At 33.6% G+C, this 18409-nt stretch overlaps 1 protein-coding gene across 6 annotated transcripts in view; it reads left to right on the top strand.

Annotated features, from left to right (window-relative positions):
* DGKB (diacylglycerol kinase beta) overlaps positions 1-18409 on the top strand; it is a 633703-nt gene that overhangs the window by 106955 nt on the left and 508339 nt on the right. For all 6 annotated transcript variants that reach the window (XM_063099140.1, XM_063099138.1, XM_063099137.1 and 3 more), the window contains 2 exons: positions 12299-12348; positions 15658-15732. In XM_063099140.1, coding sequence (XP_062955210.1) covers positions 12299-12348; positions 15658-15732 — 125 coding nt within the window. The remainder of the gene's footprint in view (positions 1-12298; positions 12349-15657; positions 15733-18409) is intronic.

The following is an 18409-nucleotide window of genomic DNA, read 5'->3' as shown; positions in this document are numbered from 1 at the left end:
GTAAACTATACTCATTGCAATGCAAGAAAATATTTTTTGGATATTTACCCTAAATCTAATAATTTGATAATTGGTTCTATTTCTGAAGCCCTTTCTAAATATAGTGCTGGCAGTAATCGGATTACCTTAATTACACTAGATGTCATTCAAATGAATTAAAAATTCTTGCTACTAAAATGATAATGAAGATAATAAGTCCAAACTTTAATATTTCTAAAGCAAATGTAGAACATGCTAATGTCTCAAAATCAACATTAGGAAGCATTTTTAGTTGTATTTAATAGAACTTATAGATAATATTTCTCCTAACAATAAAGAATTTACTGTAATATGATTATTTAAGAGTCACACCTGCTTAGGTTATGAATAAACCATGTAAACATCATTCTTTAAATATCTTTATTATTCATAAATGTTGAATATTTGAAATTTGAGATTTATTTTGTATTCTTAAGAACCTAAGATTCTCTTAAGAATCTCTCTCATTCCAAAATAAATATTAATGTTCAGTGAATTTCTGTTGAAGCTATGGCCAGAGAGAAAGTTTGCTCAGGTGTTATCTGAACCATGTTTGGGATGATTATAAAAATACATAGGCAAATATCTTTTCCAGATCTGAGAATGAATAAAAACACTATCAATTCTCCCCCCAAAGGGTCTTTAGTGTTACAGTTTATCTATTTCTAGGTCAACTGGAGGTATATTGCTTTTAAGGTGGAATTTCTAAGACTCATGCTTTTGAGTTTTCATGTTGAGCCCTTGAACCCGCACAGACTTTTTCCACAATGTGGGCTGAATGTTAAGGCACTCACCACTCAAAAACACCTGACAAATCAAATCTACCTGACCTGCCACTAACTTCTCTTCAGTGTTATCAACCCTCTTCTGCCTGTTCTTTCTTTCAGTTTCCCAGGCTTTTTCAAGTTTACGCCAGATTCAGTGGCATTTTTCTTTTTTCTTAAATATTTCTTCAGACTTTTCTTATAGGCAGACATGTTGTGGTGTGACATTATTACTGTGATTTTCACCAAACTCTTCAAAGTAAATGATGCTCTACTTCTCTTCTCTAACTATCCTCTTATTTGGTGGTTCTTACCCTGGCTATCCATCAAAATCATGAAAAGTCTGATTTTTTCCTTTTACTTTTTTAATGCCAATTCCTGCCCCTTTCCCACATGAGTTAAATCAGAATTCATGCCCCTCAACCACCTTTTTTTAGTAATTTACCATATATTTGTACCTTTCTATGATCATATATTAGCAAATTCCTAACATTCATGGGTTCTTTTACAGTTGTAGATTTTTTTCTCAGTAAAACTTTAAAAAGCATTTAAAGGTGGTTAGTTGTATATATGCTTACTTCCAAAAGTGACTTGCTAAACACAGAAGAATGCAAAGAAGCAAAAGCAATTATAATTAACACAGAAATAGATGTGATGAAGCACCTTAAATAATTAACTTTTGCAGGTGAATGTAGAATTTGGATCTTCCAGATAGCTAAGCGGAAAGGAATACACACACACTGGTTTAGGTCAGAGGTCCTCAAACTTTATCACACATCAGAATCACATGTAGAGCTGTGAACACACAGCTGGCTAGGTCCCACCTCTAGGATATCTGATTCATCAGGCATGAGGTGGGACTCGAGGCTCTGCATTTCTACCAAGTTTCCAGGTGATGCTCATGCTGTTGGTCCTGGGACCACATTTGGAGAAGCACTGGCTTACACGATTCCTTCTGTCCACTGAAAATACACACACACGCACACACACGTGCACACACACACACAATTCATCTGAAATAGTGGTCGTTCTTCTTGGAATTGATGAACAGTGGCAGTATTTGTTAGATTTGTTTATGTGGGTTATTAGATAAAATAATTAAATTGTTGTCAATGTTTATAAAAGGAATACTTTTTTCCCAAAATAAAGTTTTATATATCTATTCAGTGCTTCCCACCACTTCCCATCTCTCCACCTGTCTGTCTGCCAGGAATTTACACAATGTTTAGTATAAAGCTTATCCCATTGAAAAGAAACTAACAAAAGTTTCTGAAGTTTCCACCGATTATAAACCATTGCTTCAACTTGATTTTCTTAACCCAATCCTAATTCCTCTCTGAGGACCTTGCCTGCCTTGAGGCTCTGTCAGGTAGAAGGTGTTTATTAATCTGCTCCCATGTGCCCTTAGAGAGAGTGTATACTTATGCACGTGTGTGTGCTTGCATGCGTGTGTGTGCACGTGCTTGCGTGCGTGTGTGCATGTTGGGATTGTCAGGAGATTCCATTTTTATTTTTCCTTGTTGGTATCAATGACCAACCATCCCAGTGAATGGATGAGGATATGGTACCAAGGCTGATTCATCCTGCTGACGTTAAACTCACCACAGTACTTTGTGGAGAATCATCTCTCTTTGAGTCTCCCTGAATTCCTCAAACTCTGTGACTTCCCCTCCATTTTATTTCAGCCCTCCATTTCTGTTGCAATCCTTTAAGTCTTATAGACTCCAAGAACTGCTCTTATTCTAAAACTCTAAACTCCAGAATTTTACATTGACCACAGTCTATGTGTGCTTTGTTTCACTCTCCTACTTTTACTTAAATATAGCATAGCATAGTACTTAAGAACTTGGACTCTTGATTTACACAGATTAAATACAAACCCTAGGTTGACGCTCTCTATCTGAGTGACCTGGGTACATTTTAAAAACCTCTTCAGGATTCACTTTCTCAACTGCACAAGTGGGATCATAAAATAGTGTCTATCTCATAGGGTAGCTTTGAGGATTAAATGAACTCATATCTGCTCACATAAATTCCTTCACGTTTATTAGTTCACATAAATGTTAAGTGACATAAATAAAAGTAAGCTAAAAATTTTTGACCCTTGATCACTTCACTTACTCCTGAATTTGCCTGCTGCCGTTTGGTCTCTCGTTCATTCAAATTTAAACTGACCTCATAATCCTGATGTCAACTATGCTCTCCTACTTAGTTTCAAGTATCTAATTTATTTGCTTGTATACTGAGGTGGCAGAGATTTAGTGAAATAACAATATAATTCTGGATTATATCTCTACACAAAACCTGAGCTGGCCTTCAGTACCCAGTGTTTCTCTCAACTCCTGTCTTCCACTTAAATGTTAATGCTGGTTCTTTGTTTTTTCAAACACCTACTTGTTTAGTCATCATGTCACTCACTAGGTGTGAGTTCTTGTAACTTCTCGTGTTATCTAAAACCATGTCAACCACTATATCTATTCTTTCCTGTTGCTCATGATGACAAAGTACTTATTTGTTAGCTCCTGATTGAATAATACATGAAATTTGAACCCTTAATTTAGCCTCCATAAACTGATACTGTCTCCACAACTGGACCTTAACCTGCCTCTGCAGTCTTGCATTTGGATTTGACCTGCACATACAAGCAGTGTCCCAGTCCCATGGGTCAGCTTTTCAATCATTGGACACACCTTGAACCTTTCCACCTTCGTGCCTTTGCTAGTAATGTGCATGTGTTCAGGTTGTTCATTCCCAGTGTAAATCTGATCCAGTCCAGTCTACACTTGAAGTCTAGGTCACATCATGAGTACTCTTGTTCTCCTCATATCCTTGTACTCTGTGTTACTGCCTATCCTATCACCTACCACCTGTGTGTGTGTATGAACAGATAGATAATAAATGGCAGTTAAATAGAAATGTAGTAAGTCAGTTTTTATCTTTGAGAAAATAAAAATAATGTGAATTATTTAAGACATCAAATAATACTGTTCATTTATACTTTGACTTTAAAATGCATGACATTCACATTTAGATTAGTGTTTATCAAGTTATTAGTGACTTAATAATTTTTAAATTATCTTACATTTACTGAAAATGTATTTAGAAAGTGGATAATTGACATGCAGTTAATGTTAAGTAACCTGTATGTTAAAGTTATTTTTATGTATAGTATTACTGTTAGAGCCACTAAAATTTAATATTGGAGAGATCCTAAATATCATTTAGTCCACCTTTCTGTAATTTATCAATGAAAAAAACTGAAGCCCTCAGAGACTGGTTCTTAATTATACCAACGGTTTATCTAGTTGTGTCTAAAACCCATGATTTCTGATCTATTACATAGTGCTTATTTTTAATTTTAAAAAGCTATCTTTTGTTGTTTTTATTGTTGTTTCTCTTGTTGAAAGAATAATAAAATATTACTCCAATACATTGGATGTCAAAAATTCTAAGCAGCTAATTTTTCTCACCTCTGGTTATTAAGTATGTATTGAAATACATAAAACAGTAAAAAATTGTGAATTAAAGAAATTTCAGTTTATATGCCTTTAAAATATATACTTTCAAATATTTAATAGAAAATTCTATATTAACAATAATAAAAAATAGAAAAAACTTGCAAGTCTTGTGGAAAAGTAAAAAAATTATACATATAAAGAATTACTCTTACCTTGCAAAATATGCCTTTGCTCTGTTCTTTTAACTAAATACATGTGTGGGCACATAATTGTTTCTATATAAAGTAAAATTACATGAGCATAAAAATAGGAAAAAAAAGTGGGTTAAACTAGCTTGTAACTTTGCAGCATGTACCCACCTCTGGAAACTAGCGGGTTGACAGAATATTTTTAATATTGAGTTTACTTTATTTTTGCGCCTAAACATTGGTTACATTGGTTTTAAAAATAGGATCTACTTGTTCAATAATTCACTTGACCTTTGGGCTTGAATTTACTTCTAAATATTAAAGAAAGCCTTATTATACTATTTGAAGGTTAAATATTAATTTTATAAATATTATTTATGAATAATATAGTTTTTAACAGGAAAGGTTAATAATTGCTTTTTTTTCATATTTCATTAGTTTTCTCTATTTTTATAACTAATCAATTCTCAAGTTCTCCACTATAAATTATGGTTTGGAAATTTGTACTCATCAATGTCCTTTAATCTTTCATTGGTAATTACCTCCTCCCTTTATTTTACTTGTTCTATCTTTCTGTAACCACTATTATTTGGATGTTGAACTTTCAAGACAGAATTTCGATTTTTTTTTTCTTTTTCCTTTGTCCACCTTCTTTTCTTTTCTATTACATTTTTTATTCTACATCTGGGAAATCTTTTACAACTTGTGATGATATTTTTTCCCATTTTTTCTATTAAACTTTTAGCTTCACAGAGAATTCATTTTCTTTCTAGCCAAATCCTTATATGCTCCTATTCTTTGAAATAAGAATTGAAATGTTCCTTTACTTATAAGGTATTCCCTTCCTCCTGCTTTGTTGGTTTCTTCCAAATTACTTTTTGTGAAAGGACTTCTTGATGGTGGTGGTGGTATGGGTGGGTGAGTGGGTGAGGTTTAAGTTTGACTCACTGGAGATAAGAGGGGAGACATTTTCTTAATATTCAGCATATAGATTTTCACATAATTACCCTGTCTTTGGTGCAGTACTCGTATCATCAGAATTCCTGAGTACCTTGAGCCCAGAATTCCTTTGGTTTGATTTCTGCAGAACTCAAAGATCTGGTCTTCTGCTGGGGTAAAGAGCTTACATACCCCCAGGTGTAAGATGTGAGGGGTAGTGCTTCAAGGTCTTGTTTCTTCCCGTGAAGATTATCAGTTAATTTGCCAACTCAGCACCCTTTCTGTGCAAATCTGTGCCCTCTAGCCTCTACCAGCTTAAATTTATATTTCTAAAGTCTCTATGTTAATATCCCATGTATATTTGTTCATTGGCTTATAAAAATTGTGTTAGTGTTTTCTGCTCTCATGTTTTATTTGTGTTTATAGATTTATGCCCATTTCATCCCTTACTGTTACTGTAGTGGTTCTTCAATAGAAAATCAAGGTAAATATGTGTTTGATACTTCATGTTTTACATGACCCCACTAGAATTTTAAATTAGGAAAGTGGACTTATTTTTGAAAATTAAAATTATAGACTCTCTCTCTCTTCTTCAGGACCAAAGAAAAGTTTCATTTTTGACCTCAGTTGGTGAGATTTAGCGTACATGATACTTAGTGCTTAATACATGTATGATGTTTTTATTATTGCTGTTATCATCAACTAGAGCTTAAACTTCTCCAGGGTTCTTTCTTGATGAATTACACAGAATTCATAGACAGCCATTAACTCCTATTAATGTGTTTAGAAATAAATTATAAAAAACATTAAGCTTCTACTTCAAGCAATAGTAAACTAGGTATTTTCAGACCAACAGCTACTTAAAAAAAAAAGATTTGGAAAATTCTCATACTGCAAACAACTAGAAAACTCAAACATGATATTTTGGGGAGAAGGGAGCTTGGCCTTTGCCAGTGTTTTTAAATGGTAAATTATTTTTGTTGTCATTGTTGTTCATACTGTTTATTATACTGTATATTCTAAGACCATTTTATTTCCGTATATATTTTAGAATCAACATGTCAATTCCTAAGACAAACCTGCTGAGATTTTGATTAGGATTTCATCTATTTACAGAACAATTAGTGGAGAATTTACATTTTAATAATATTGAGTCTTCTAATTCATGATCATATTATGTCTTTTAATTTATATAGAATTTCTGTAGTAAAATGGACAAATCCCTGGAAAGACAGATTTAGAATAAAAAATTAATAAATATAGTACAAATAGCTAACAAAGTAAAAAAATGGGATATTGCTGCAAATCCTGTAGATAATAAGATAATAAGAGTATGTTATGAAAAAAAACCTTTATGCCAATAAACTGAAAATTTAGAATTAAATGACATGTTCATAGGAAAATATAGCTTGTCAAAACTGACCAAAGAAGAAATTTAATGTCTTAAAATTCTCATATTCATAAAACACATTAAATCTGTAATTAAAAAAAAAATTGTCCAGGATGTCTTTACCAGTGTATTACAGTATACATTTAAGAAATTAAAACACAAGTCACCCAGATATGCTTCCTGAAAAAAGGAAGAGTGGGAGCAAGATATTAGCATCAAGTCCAGCTACAGATGTAAAGTGGCTGAAGTAACCTGCTCAGGTACAAGTTGGCATTATCCCAGTTATCTAAATTTGGTTTAACATTAGAAAAGGAAACAACGTATTTTACTACATTAAGAGAATAAAGGAGAAAATATTTCTGATTATCTCAATAAAGCCATAAAAGTATTTGATCACACTCCACATCTATTCTATTCATAATTTAAAACGAAACAACCATAACAGCAAAAACTCTTAGCTAACTAGAAATAGTAAAGAACTCCCTTAATCTAATGGTGTGTATCTATACCAAACTTCCAGCAAACTTCCTATTTAAGAGTGAAATGTTGAAGGTTCTCCCATTGATATTGGGAACAAGACAAGAATGGCTACAAATCTAAGTTTAATTTAACTCTGTGTTGGACATCATTGCCCATAACAATAAGGCAAGAAAAATACACAGAATTTATGAAGATGAGAAAAAAAGAAATTAAAAGATATTGTTTATAGACTACATGATCATGATTATTTACATAAAAATCCAAAGTAATCTACAGATACAGTATTTCAATTAATAAATGGGTTTAGCAAGATCTCTGGATACGAGGCAAAAATAAAAATCACTTGTATTTCTGTATAATACCAACAAATAATAAGAAAATGAAACTTTAAAAATGTTACCGTTTAAAACATCAGAAAAATTAAATACCTAGGAGTAAATATTCAACAAGTATTTGAAAGGACTCTACCCATAAAACTAAGAAACATTATTGAGAGAAAGTAAAGAAGTTCTAAATAAAGAGGAATATAACATGGTTGTAGATTTTAAGACAGCATTGTAAAGATTCTCTCCAAATAGATATATAAAGTGCGATCTCAATAACAATCCAGCAGGGGTTTTGTTTGTTTGTTTGTTTATTTGGTGTTCTTTTTTGTTTGTTTTTGGAGGGATGAGGTGGTTGGCAAACTTTTTCTAAATGTTATATATAAATGCAAAGGGCAAGTATAACCAAGGCATCTTGAAGTTGGACAAAATTAGAAGACATATTTGATTGTATGTAAAGATATTTTTAAAAGCTGCAATGATTAAGACAGTGTGGTATTGTTACAGTGACAGAAAAATAAGCCAATGGTACAGAATAGGGCATTCAGAAAATGACCCAAATTTACATGGATACGTGATTTTGACGAAGTTGGCACTGCCGAGCAAGTAAGGATCATCAGTTCAGCATTGTGCTCAGCTAATTGGATATCTGTATTGTTCCACTGTGTGTTGTAACAATTACCCCACTACTTAGTAGCTTAAGTCAACAGCACTCATTTTATTATCTTTATTTTTTGTGTGTTGGTAAAAATTTAGGGAAAAACCTTAACTGGGTAGCCTGGCTGTTGGTCTCACGTATGACAGTCAGACAGGTTAGAAATGAAACTGTAGAAGGTCTGGGAATGTTGTCCAGGATGGTGTCCTCTCTCTGTCTCTCTCTGTCTCTGTCTCTGTCTCTGTCTGTCTCTGTCTGTCTGTCTGTCTGTCTGTCTGTCTCTCTCTCTCTCTGTAGTCTCAAGAATTTTCCATTTTGTCTCTCCATGTTGGATAGTTGAGGATTCCAACCAGTATGAGGGCAGTCAGTCAGACTACTAACATAGTGGCTCAAGTCTCCAATGCAAGCATTCCACAAAGTGAGGTAGTAGCTGCCTTACCTTTCATGACTTACTTTCAGAAATGAGCAGCATAACTTTACTGAATTTTATTTAAAACAGGCAAAGCATGGGCCTACCCTGATTCAGAGGAAATGGCTGTAGATCCCCACTTTTTGATGAGATAAGTGTCAAGATCACATTGTAGAAAAACATGGGGCGAGAGTCTAGTTATTATTGAATTCCTCTTCGGAAAATAAAATCTGTCATTTACACAGAAAAAAATAAAATAAAATGATCCTCACCTCACACCATACCCCAAATCCAATTCCAATATTACTGTTTCTGGGAGATAAAAAAGGAGAAGGTCTTTATGATCTTGGTAAAGACTAAAATTTTTATACAGGACATAAAATTATACCATAAAGAAAAAGTTTGATGGATTAGACTTCTATTAAAATTATGATCTTTGGTTCATCAGAAGACTATATTAACAGGGAAAAATGTCAAAACATAGAGTGGGAGAGTATGTTTTGCAACCTATAACCTAAAAAGGGCTTTAATACAAAACACATGAAGCACTTCTATGAATCAATAAAAAATGGACAAACAATACTATAGAAAATCAAGCAAGAGACTTGAGTAGTCACTTTTCAAAAGAGGATATTTAATTGGCCAATAATAATTTGGCCAATATTTAACTGACCAAAGACATGTGAAAATTAGCTCAATCTTACTAGTAATCAGAGCAATTCAAATTCAAACCTCAGTGGTATACCACAGCACCTCCACCAGAATGGCCTGAATTAGACAACTGGCAACACCGAGTCTCTCTGAGGAAGTGGAGCAACTCAAGCCTTCAGATACTGCTGTGGAGAGACTGGTTTGATAAAAATAATTTTGATATCTGTTTGGCAATATCTACTAAAGGTAAACATTTTCAAACCCTATGACCCAGACTTCCTTTTACTGGTTTATGATGCAAACTTCCTTTTACTGGTTTATGACCCAAATTTCCTTCTACTGGTTATAACCAACTGGCAAATGTTCACCTAAGCATAAAAGCCATTCACAAAAAGATTTACAGCACTGTTATTTGAAATAGCTCAAGCATTACTAGAAATAGCAAAGTGGAGAAAAACTAAATATCCCTCCAGTTTAGAATTAATAAATGCTGATGTTTTTATACATTGGAATACTATGCAAAGAAGAAAATGAATGAGTTAATGCTACCCACAAAAACACAGATGAAGATCACAAGTGATGTTTAGTAAATCATGCTAAATTCAAAAGAAGGCGTGCAGAAGTCAAGATAGTGGGTATATTTGGGGAGAAGAGAGGAAATTAGGATGGAGGGAGCATAAAAGGGATTCTATTGTATTAGTAATGTTCTATTACCTGACTTGAATAATAGTTACATATGTGTATTCACTTTGATAATTTGTTAATGATATATTTCTCTACAAGTGTTACATTTTAATAATAAGTTTATTTTTAAAACCAATCTTCAGTACACAGTATCATTGCTAGACAGAGAAACAGGTTTATTTTTAACTATTTGTTTTGTATAAAGTAGATTACTATTATTTTTTAAGTGATGTTGAAGAACACACAGAATCACTGTGAGTGGCAGAGAACAAGATTTAGAAGCTACTTCTACAGGAATGATGACCAATTAAGTACATAGTTGGGCTGGGGAAAGAACCCATTGCTACCTCTCTGCACAGACAGCACCTTTCAGTGCCGTCCCCCCTGACACATCCAGAACGCTGGGTGCTCTCCCTGAAAGCACTGCCACTGCTGCCTCTCATCACCAGAATGGATTCTGTGCAACTCTTTTTTGCTTGGGTCACTACCACCTGACTTATAACATGGGGCTGTTTGGTGGAGCCTAGGTCAAGTGCACAGTCTAGCTTCAAGTCAGGCTAGCAAAGAAAAGGTATCAGTGTTTTCCTCGTCTATTGTGCTTCTTGACGTCTGACTCTCAGAACATAAGAAGCTTCTGATGTGGCCAAAATTGAATGACGGATATTCACACAACCCACTCATGTGTGTTTCCTTGAGGTCATATTCCAAACAAGGTCTACCAATAGTCATAGTGTTTCAATATAGCTGAGCTATATGAAATGGTTTTGCAGTCTTTTACTCCAGTTAAGGATTAAGAGAGATAAAAGTGTCCCTCATTCTAAAACACAGTTAGGCTTATGAAGTCCTTGCCTTTTTCCTGATAGGTAACCCTTTCTCTTTAGTGGTCAGTTAATTCTTGCCACTTTTTACCAAGATATTTTTTTTACCATTTGCTGCTGCACTAGAAAATCTTGAAATTCTTAGTATCCATCTTGTGGTAGGCTTTTTCTTCCTTGTGCATTTTATTTTCATTTACTGAGTATATGAAAGGGAACAATCACCATGGTTTGCAAATAAAGATATTTAAGTTTTTTAGCTGAGCTAACACGATTTCCCTTAGTTCAATAAATACACGTTTTTCCTTACACTTTAACATCTTTAACATTTGTTTGCATCTTGCGCTAAATAGAATATCATAGTTAAATTGTCAACGTTTTTCTTTTTAGTGACATACAGACTATGTTTTTATCTGATAAATAATCATGTTTTAGAATTGGTGAAATATGATGATCATTAAATAAAAAAATAATAATTAGCTACATATGATCTAGGCCATTGCACAATGATGTCTCCTAGTTATCAATGTCTTTATTAATATTGTAGACCTCAGACAGCAAGATTTTCCAGGAAGTTCTATAAACCCAAAACAAACCCTCACTTCCACTCTTCTGTTTTGACAGCTGTGTCGTTCTTCTCTGTTTATCTCCAGACGACACCTGCAGCCTCTTCCACAGCCTCCTGGTGGTGTGTGAATTATACAAGGGAATCCTCAAGCGGACCAGGGACTCTTGTCATCTGCTTTCCTAAACTCCCTAATGCAGAGCCAACATTCTGTTTTTCCTTACTTGATTAGTTCAAAGATTAGTTACCCAAAGAAGCTCCACCTCAGATTTAATGAAAGAAACATTATAGACGTAATAATGTTTTCTGTGTTGGCATCCTCCATCAGAATGAATCCCTTATTTTTCACTCCTCTTTCTTCCCATACTGCTTGGGGATCAATCATAACAATGGCCCATATTTCTATAGTGATCCATGGCTGTTCATATGCATTTTAGTGTTATCACCTCACTTAACTTTCACAGCAAATGTGTGCCTTATAGCAGGGTGATTATTCTCATTTTACAGATAAGAAAACAGTGTTTGACTAAGCTCACTTAATAGCGGATGGTGGATTCCAAATTATAATTGATTTCTAAAATTCCAAATCTGTTTTTTCTCTCATCCACTCTGCCCTTTAATATCCAGACTCTGAACGTCTCAACTTCTTCTCTTCTTATTTTTGAGTTTATATTTAATGATCCTGTAATAAAGGTTTGAACAAACAATAATACTTTGTAGTGTTTCCCAGATGCAAACAAAATTTGATAGATTCCATATCTGATATCAAGTATTTTAATTAAGTGATTGGTTAATTTTCTATTTAGCTTGAGAAATGGCCCTACAGATTATTATTCACTTTGAGCAGGAGAAAAATTTAGTATTTGTTTCAACAGGAACTATGTTTTAAAAAATGTGGCTTAAACTGACATTGATCTTATACACCTATAATCTTTTTTTTAACACCTCTTTTATTCTAGTTATGTTTCGCCTTTATGACACGGATGGAAATGGCTTCCTGGACAGCTCGGTAATTTTTTTGTTCAAATTTTCTGTGAAAATTTCAAAAGAGTTTCTTCTGAAAAATGCAATGAATAAATTTATAGCTATTAACACAGAAGACACACTTAATATAATTTCCCTGCACTCACACTGCATTTTATCATTTGGTTTTTTGAAAGAAAGTAATCTGAGGAAACTGTTAGGATTATGAATTTTCTATTGAATAGTTCTGCTACAAAAACATGACTTTTTTTTTCCCTACACTAATCTTAGAGTAAAAAGGAAGACTCCAACCTTGTCTGAATAAAAACATAAGATAAAGTTGAGACCATTGATCTAGAAAGAAAGAAAAACTACCAGTGAGATTTGACACTAAGGAAAATATTGAGGATACAAGTTGAATTTAAAGAAATTATAAGGCCAGCTTAATTATTTTATTATTTTCCTACTTAAAAAGTATTTTAATCATATGCTGTTGAAAGAGGCAAACATATTTATGGATTGCTTTGACAAACTTCCATTTTTAAAACATATCACCCAGTTTTTTATGCAGCTCACCCTTTATTATAGTTTTAGTCATAAAAACAATAGAAGAAAATGTCATCTCTATATGATGAACTGAAAGGAATAATTAAATGTCTAATTTACTTGTCCTATATGGAAACAACTGATAGCTTTCAGAGGAGTAGAATTTAATTCTTAGTTCTGGTGCACAATTCAGTACCTTGTATGTTCATCTCAGGTTCCGTCCTATAATCTATTTTATGTTTGTTGGTAACATATTTTGCATATTATATTATTTCCTGTACTATCAAGGCAAGATAAGACAATTAATAAAAGAATAAGTGTCCAATACTGGAAATTTTGAATCGCAGAGATACATTAAAAAACAAATGTTTTGGGGCCGACCCGTGGCTCACTCGGGAGAGTGCAGCGCTGGGAGCGCTCCCGCCTCGGGTTCGGATCCTATATAGGGATGGCCGGTTTGCTCACTGGCTGAGCGTGGTCACAAAAAAGGACAAAAAAAAAAAAAAAAAGCTTTGATTTATTTAGTAATGACTGAAATAAACATTATCCCTGATAGTCATCTGATGGACCTGCCCATGGCAGAGCTCAAATAGCTTTTATAAGCAGAACAATGAAGTTGGAGACAAATTTATGTAATGCTGAGTAGGATAATAGTATGTTAATTTCTCTGCAGAGAAATAAATATATATAATTCCTACTCTAGGAAATGACCACCACTCTGAATTGATACTGTGATTGTGGGATTTCTTATGTTTAAGTCTCAGTAATTTTTCGAATGCTATTATTTTTATGTGTTTCATAGTTTTAGTTTTCCATTTAGAAATATTAAGTCACATGATAAATTTGCTCATTTTCTGGTGCCATTTAACAGCTAGGAATTTAGATTTCTTCTAGATATTTCAATATGCTTATTGTAGCACTTGTGACTACACTAATGCAAATTATATTTTAATGCAGATTTGTTTAATTTAATGTTGCTTTTTAATTAAATTAGAATGATGTTTCTTTACTAGGCTTTTAGCCATGGGTTGGCAGCTGATTTGAAAATTTAGTCAAATGCTTTTTTTGGTCTCTGGCCATTTCTTGTTAATATATATGGTAGATTACTAGCAATATTTATAACTATATTCCAAATATTGAACAATGAGTTGGGAATAAATAGACTTGTTTATAGTTATACTAGTTTTTTTTTTTCTTGTAATTAAAGGTCTGGATTAATTTCTAGGGTTTCTTCACAGAATCTACTGCCCCAGTAGATTTCTTTCAATATCAGGTTCAATTGTACCTTCTGAAGTCATTTGTCTTGGTACTTTAAATGTGTAGCAGTGCATCTACTGGAGGCAAAACAGAAAGAAAATTGATAATTTGACAAATGATCACTATGTATAATAATAATAGTTAATGTTTATTGATTGTTTGCAATATGCCAAACAATAAGATAAATGTATTTCATATAATCACATGTTTAATCTTTGCAGTAACTGTATAAACTAGGTAAGGTTAGAATATCCATTTTATTGATGAGGAAACTGAGCCTGAGAGAGGTTAAATGACTTACCTAACATCACATGCCTACATAATAGTCCACTAAAAATAGTTTCTGTTCTTAAAAATATAACCAGAGACTTTAACCCTTCCAAACCATTAAGGTGTATATATAAGAAAAGTAGAGTAGATGAGATTTGTAATACACACACACAAATTTTAGCCTGCAATTACAATTATTTGTGTTTTTAAAATTTGCTAATCTGTAATAAGTACATTTATATTTGCATTGTTTCTGGGGCAAGTTGTCTTACATAAATAACATATTCATAACTATATTTTTTTCTGGAGAGAGGGAGTTTAGCTTTTATTAGTTTCTCAGAGGGACCCATGCCCTCCCCAAAAAAAAACAGCATCTTTTACCTTATTTCCTTCTCTATTCCATGAACATTGACTACATATGTTAGATCAGAGATGTGAGTAATCTCTGAATAATATGCTCTCGAACCTTATTTTTTTATACTTCTTACTTTTTAAATAATACAATAAAACATCACTTTTTAAATTATACGTACATTTAAAATTACAAGCATTTTACAAACCATGTTTAATCTTTTCTGGAGATCAGTAGGGAAAAATTAAAATATTAAATAAATAGGTATGAAAAACGTTTTGATTTATTTAGCCAAGCCATATGTATTAACTAGCAGTTCTTCAAAGAGTTGACATCTGAGCAGAATGATATGAAAATTCAAACTAGTATTCTATTCTCTCACAAAATAAACTCTTCATATACTTAGCCTACAAACCTTGACCCTGAGCACTCTTCTGGCAAAGCAGATTATCCTTTTAAATGACTAAAACAGTCAATATATGTTCTCAGTGTATCGAAATAAAAATAAACCTCTCAGTTGCCCTCAAACACTTCCTTCCACCCTTCCACATCTGTTTTCAAGCCAAAGGGTCAGGATATTCAGTGACTTAAGAGATGCATCATGTAAAAATACAAATAGTCTCCTACATTCATCAGGCACTTCTCTCCAGTAGAGGAAAATCTTCCTTGGTACAGTTGTGCCCTCTCCTGGTGAATGTTCCTAGACAAAGCACAAGACTCCTCTTTTCTATATAGTCAATTAGACCTTTGGAAAGTAATATACATGATACATACCATCTACATAGGTATATGATGTATAAAATTGGTCATATAACTCGTTAAATTTTTTGAGCTACATGTTGAATAAAATCTTGTAAGTCAAAGATTAAGAACTTACTAAGATCTCCTATTCATATCTTCTCTTTCTCACCCCCCATCCCCCCACCCCAGGAGCTAGAGAATATCATCAGTCAGATGATGCATGTTGCAGAGTATCTTGAATGGGATGTCACTGAACTTAATCCAGTAGGTATATGAATGATTTAACTGTTGGCTAAATTCTGGAAGTCCCCTTTCTGTTTCTGTCTTTTCTGGGACCCTAATATATTATTGTCTTTTGATGACTCTAAGTTACTATTTCTAGTCAATAGTCGAAGTGGATTCTGAATAAGATAATAAAGTATATGTGGTATTCTGAAAGTCTTAGTAATAACTTTTGTTTCTTTCTCAGTTATTTTGAATGGTGGTCTTGCATACCTGTAGGTAAGCAGCAGGTGCTGGTGGACACTGTCAAGGTTATGCCATGCCATAAAAGAAGGAATTGATGATAGTTTCCCATGCACAATGTATTGTGTTATCTTGTCTTTATGTGTTATTTAATGCTTGCAACTCTCTGAGGTAGATACACTATCTTTTAAATTTTTGCAGGTGAGTAAATTGGAATTGATATGTTAAAATTACTTGCCCAAACCTCTTCAGCTAGTTTAAGATAGACCCATGAAATTTTAACCAAGTTGTTTAAAGAAACAGTATATAACAGTGATTATATGAACATAAAGACCTCTTATTTTGAATAGATTTATATCAAAATTCTAATGTTATTTAAATGTATTTAGACCATTTTTGTTGCTTATAACAAAATACATGGAACTGAGTGATTTATAAAATAAAACGACTTTTATTGCTTAGAGTTTCTGAGGCTGGGAAATCCAAAGTCCATCTGGTGATGGTGACAGTGACCCTGGAGTGTCATATTGCAAGATGGTGGAAGTGGAGAGAGCAGAGCAGAGAGAGAAAGACAGACTCTCTTTGTTTAAAGCCCTCAGAACCACACCCCTGACCAACATTTTTAATCCATTCACTACTGCACGGGCCTACAATCCAATCACCTCTTCAGGGCTCCACGTTTCCATAATAGGATTTCCCAACCTCTTAACAGTCACAGCAGGGGCTAAGCTTCTAATACATAAAACATGGGGGACACAATTCAAGTTTCAATGAGTTTTGGGGGGGCATAATTCAATCCACTACATTATATTAAAACATACTTGCGTAGAAACTTTGACAAAATATTACTTTGAAAGTAATATTTTGGTGCGAGCTGATAAGAGCGATTGATTTTCGCTTATTTTTGAAACCAACTAAGTTTAGCAAAGTTTACATGAATAAGGCAAATATAAATCAATTATATTTAAATGGTTTGCATTTTATATTAATTTAAGGAGTCTATTTTTTAACCACTGTTCCCATTTATGCATTTAACAGCATGATAATGGCACGGTTATGTGATGCAAAGCTCTGACAGCATTTCCCTTTTTTTGCAAACTAAAGCTAGCAAAGCACAAGTTATGTACAAAGGAGGGCAGCACTCTAACTGGGATCAGTTTTTACCCAACATTTTTTTTTTCTTTTCTTTTCTTTCTTTTTTTTTTTTTTGATGTGCAAATGCACTTGCTTTGCTCACAGCGAGTGACAGGTAACATTAACAGGTTGCAGTTTGTATATGGAATAATACAGTAGATGGTAATATGTATTTCAAATGTACTGCTTGATTCACCTTAATACTATTGTCACTGAAATCAAGAGATTTCTTATAAATTCTGTTGCCCTTTTTGGTCATGTTAATCTAAAATAGCTTTTTCCCATCCTCCTCACCTTTGTACCTGTGGAAATTATTCATCCATCAAGCCTGCTTATTCTCACTGTAGACACGAGGGAAGGGGGACTTTTTCCTATCAGCTTTTAAAGCAGAAGTGGGCACTACCACTTCCCAACATAAATTATTTTGTCTCGGGTGGTGTGGTGCAGATTTGAGAAAAGGGAGATCTGGATACTCTTAAGAAGGAGAGTGTCCCTGGGAAGCCTCTGACAAATACCTACTGGAGAATATAAAAAAATAAACTATAGCATAATTTGCCATGTGTATACCGATAGGTCTGCCACTTCTCTGTGTAGTTTAAATAGAAAGTCAAGATAAAAGTTTGAACTTGTGCCTTGAGTTTGCTGTCATGGTAGCTGTCTCATCTTGCCTAATATTTTAACCGCTATCCTCATTTTAAACAAATGTACACAATGGCAGACTCATCATAAGTTTGCATATGTGATAAAAGACGTGAACATTTGAAGTTGATCACAATTAGTAGGCAAGGCTGAGATGTCCTTTGAATTTTTTTTTTCAACTATTTATTATCTTCCATTTATTGCTCAGTAAATTCTTATAATAGCCCATGGCTTTTATTTCCCCATAGTCAAGAAAATGAAAATAAGACATGTTAAGCAACTTAACACGTCCCATAAAATTAGCCTGTGCTGGAGCCAGGATTTCTTAGATTCACAGAACTGGATTAATCGTAATCATTGGCCATGACACATTATGTCCACTGGTCCACTGATTGATGTCTTTTATTTTACCTTATGTATGTACACTAAATAATATAACAAACACTTTTAAAGTGTTTATTAAGTCCTGGTCAAACCAAGGCCACAATATTACGAATAACTTATGACTCCCTTTGTGTTTTCTTCTTTCCAACCCATCTCCTCCCCAGAGAAAACTGCTTCCCTGAATATGGTGCTCAGCATTTCCTTATCTCTTTTAAAAGTTTTTTTCCCCCATAGAAATATGTGTGCCTAAATGGTATATTATTTATTTTATTTAGTTTTGCTTAGTTTTGTTTTGGGTTTTCTTTTTTTTTTGGGGGGG

The sequence above is a fragment of the Cynocephalus volans genome, chromosome 6 (assembly GCF_027409185.1).
Source record: "Cynocephalus volans isolate mCynVol1 chromosome 6, mCynVol1.pri, whole genome shotgun sequence".
NCBI lineage: Eukaryota > Metazoa > Chordata > Mammalia > Dermoptera > Cynocephalidae > Cynocephalus > Cynocephalus volans.
The sequence above is the reverse complement of the archived record's forward strand: the minus strand, read 5'-3'. Positions and strand labels throughout refer to the sequence as shown.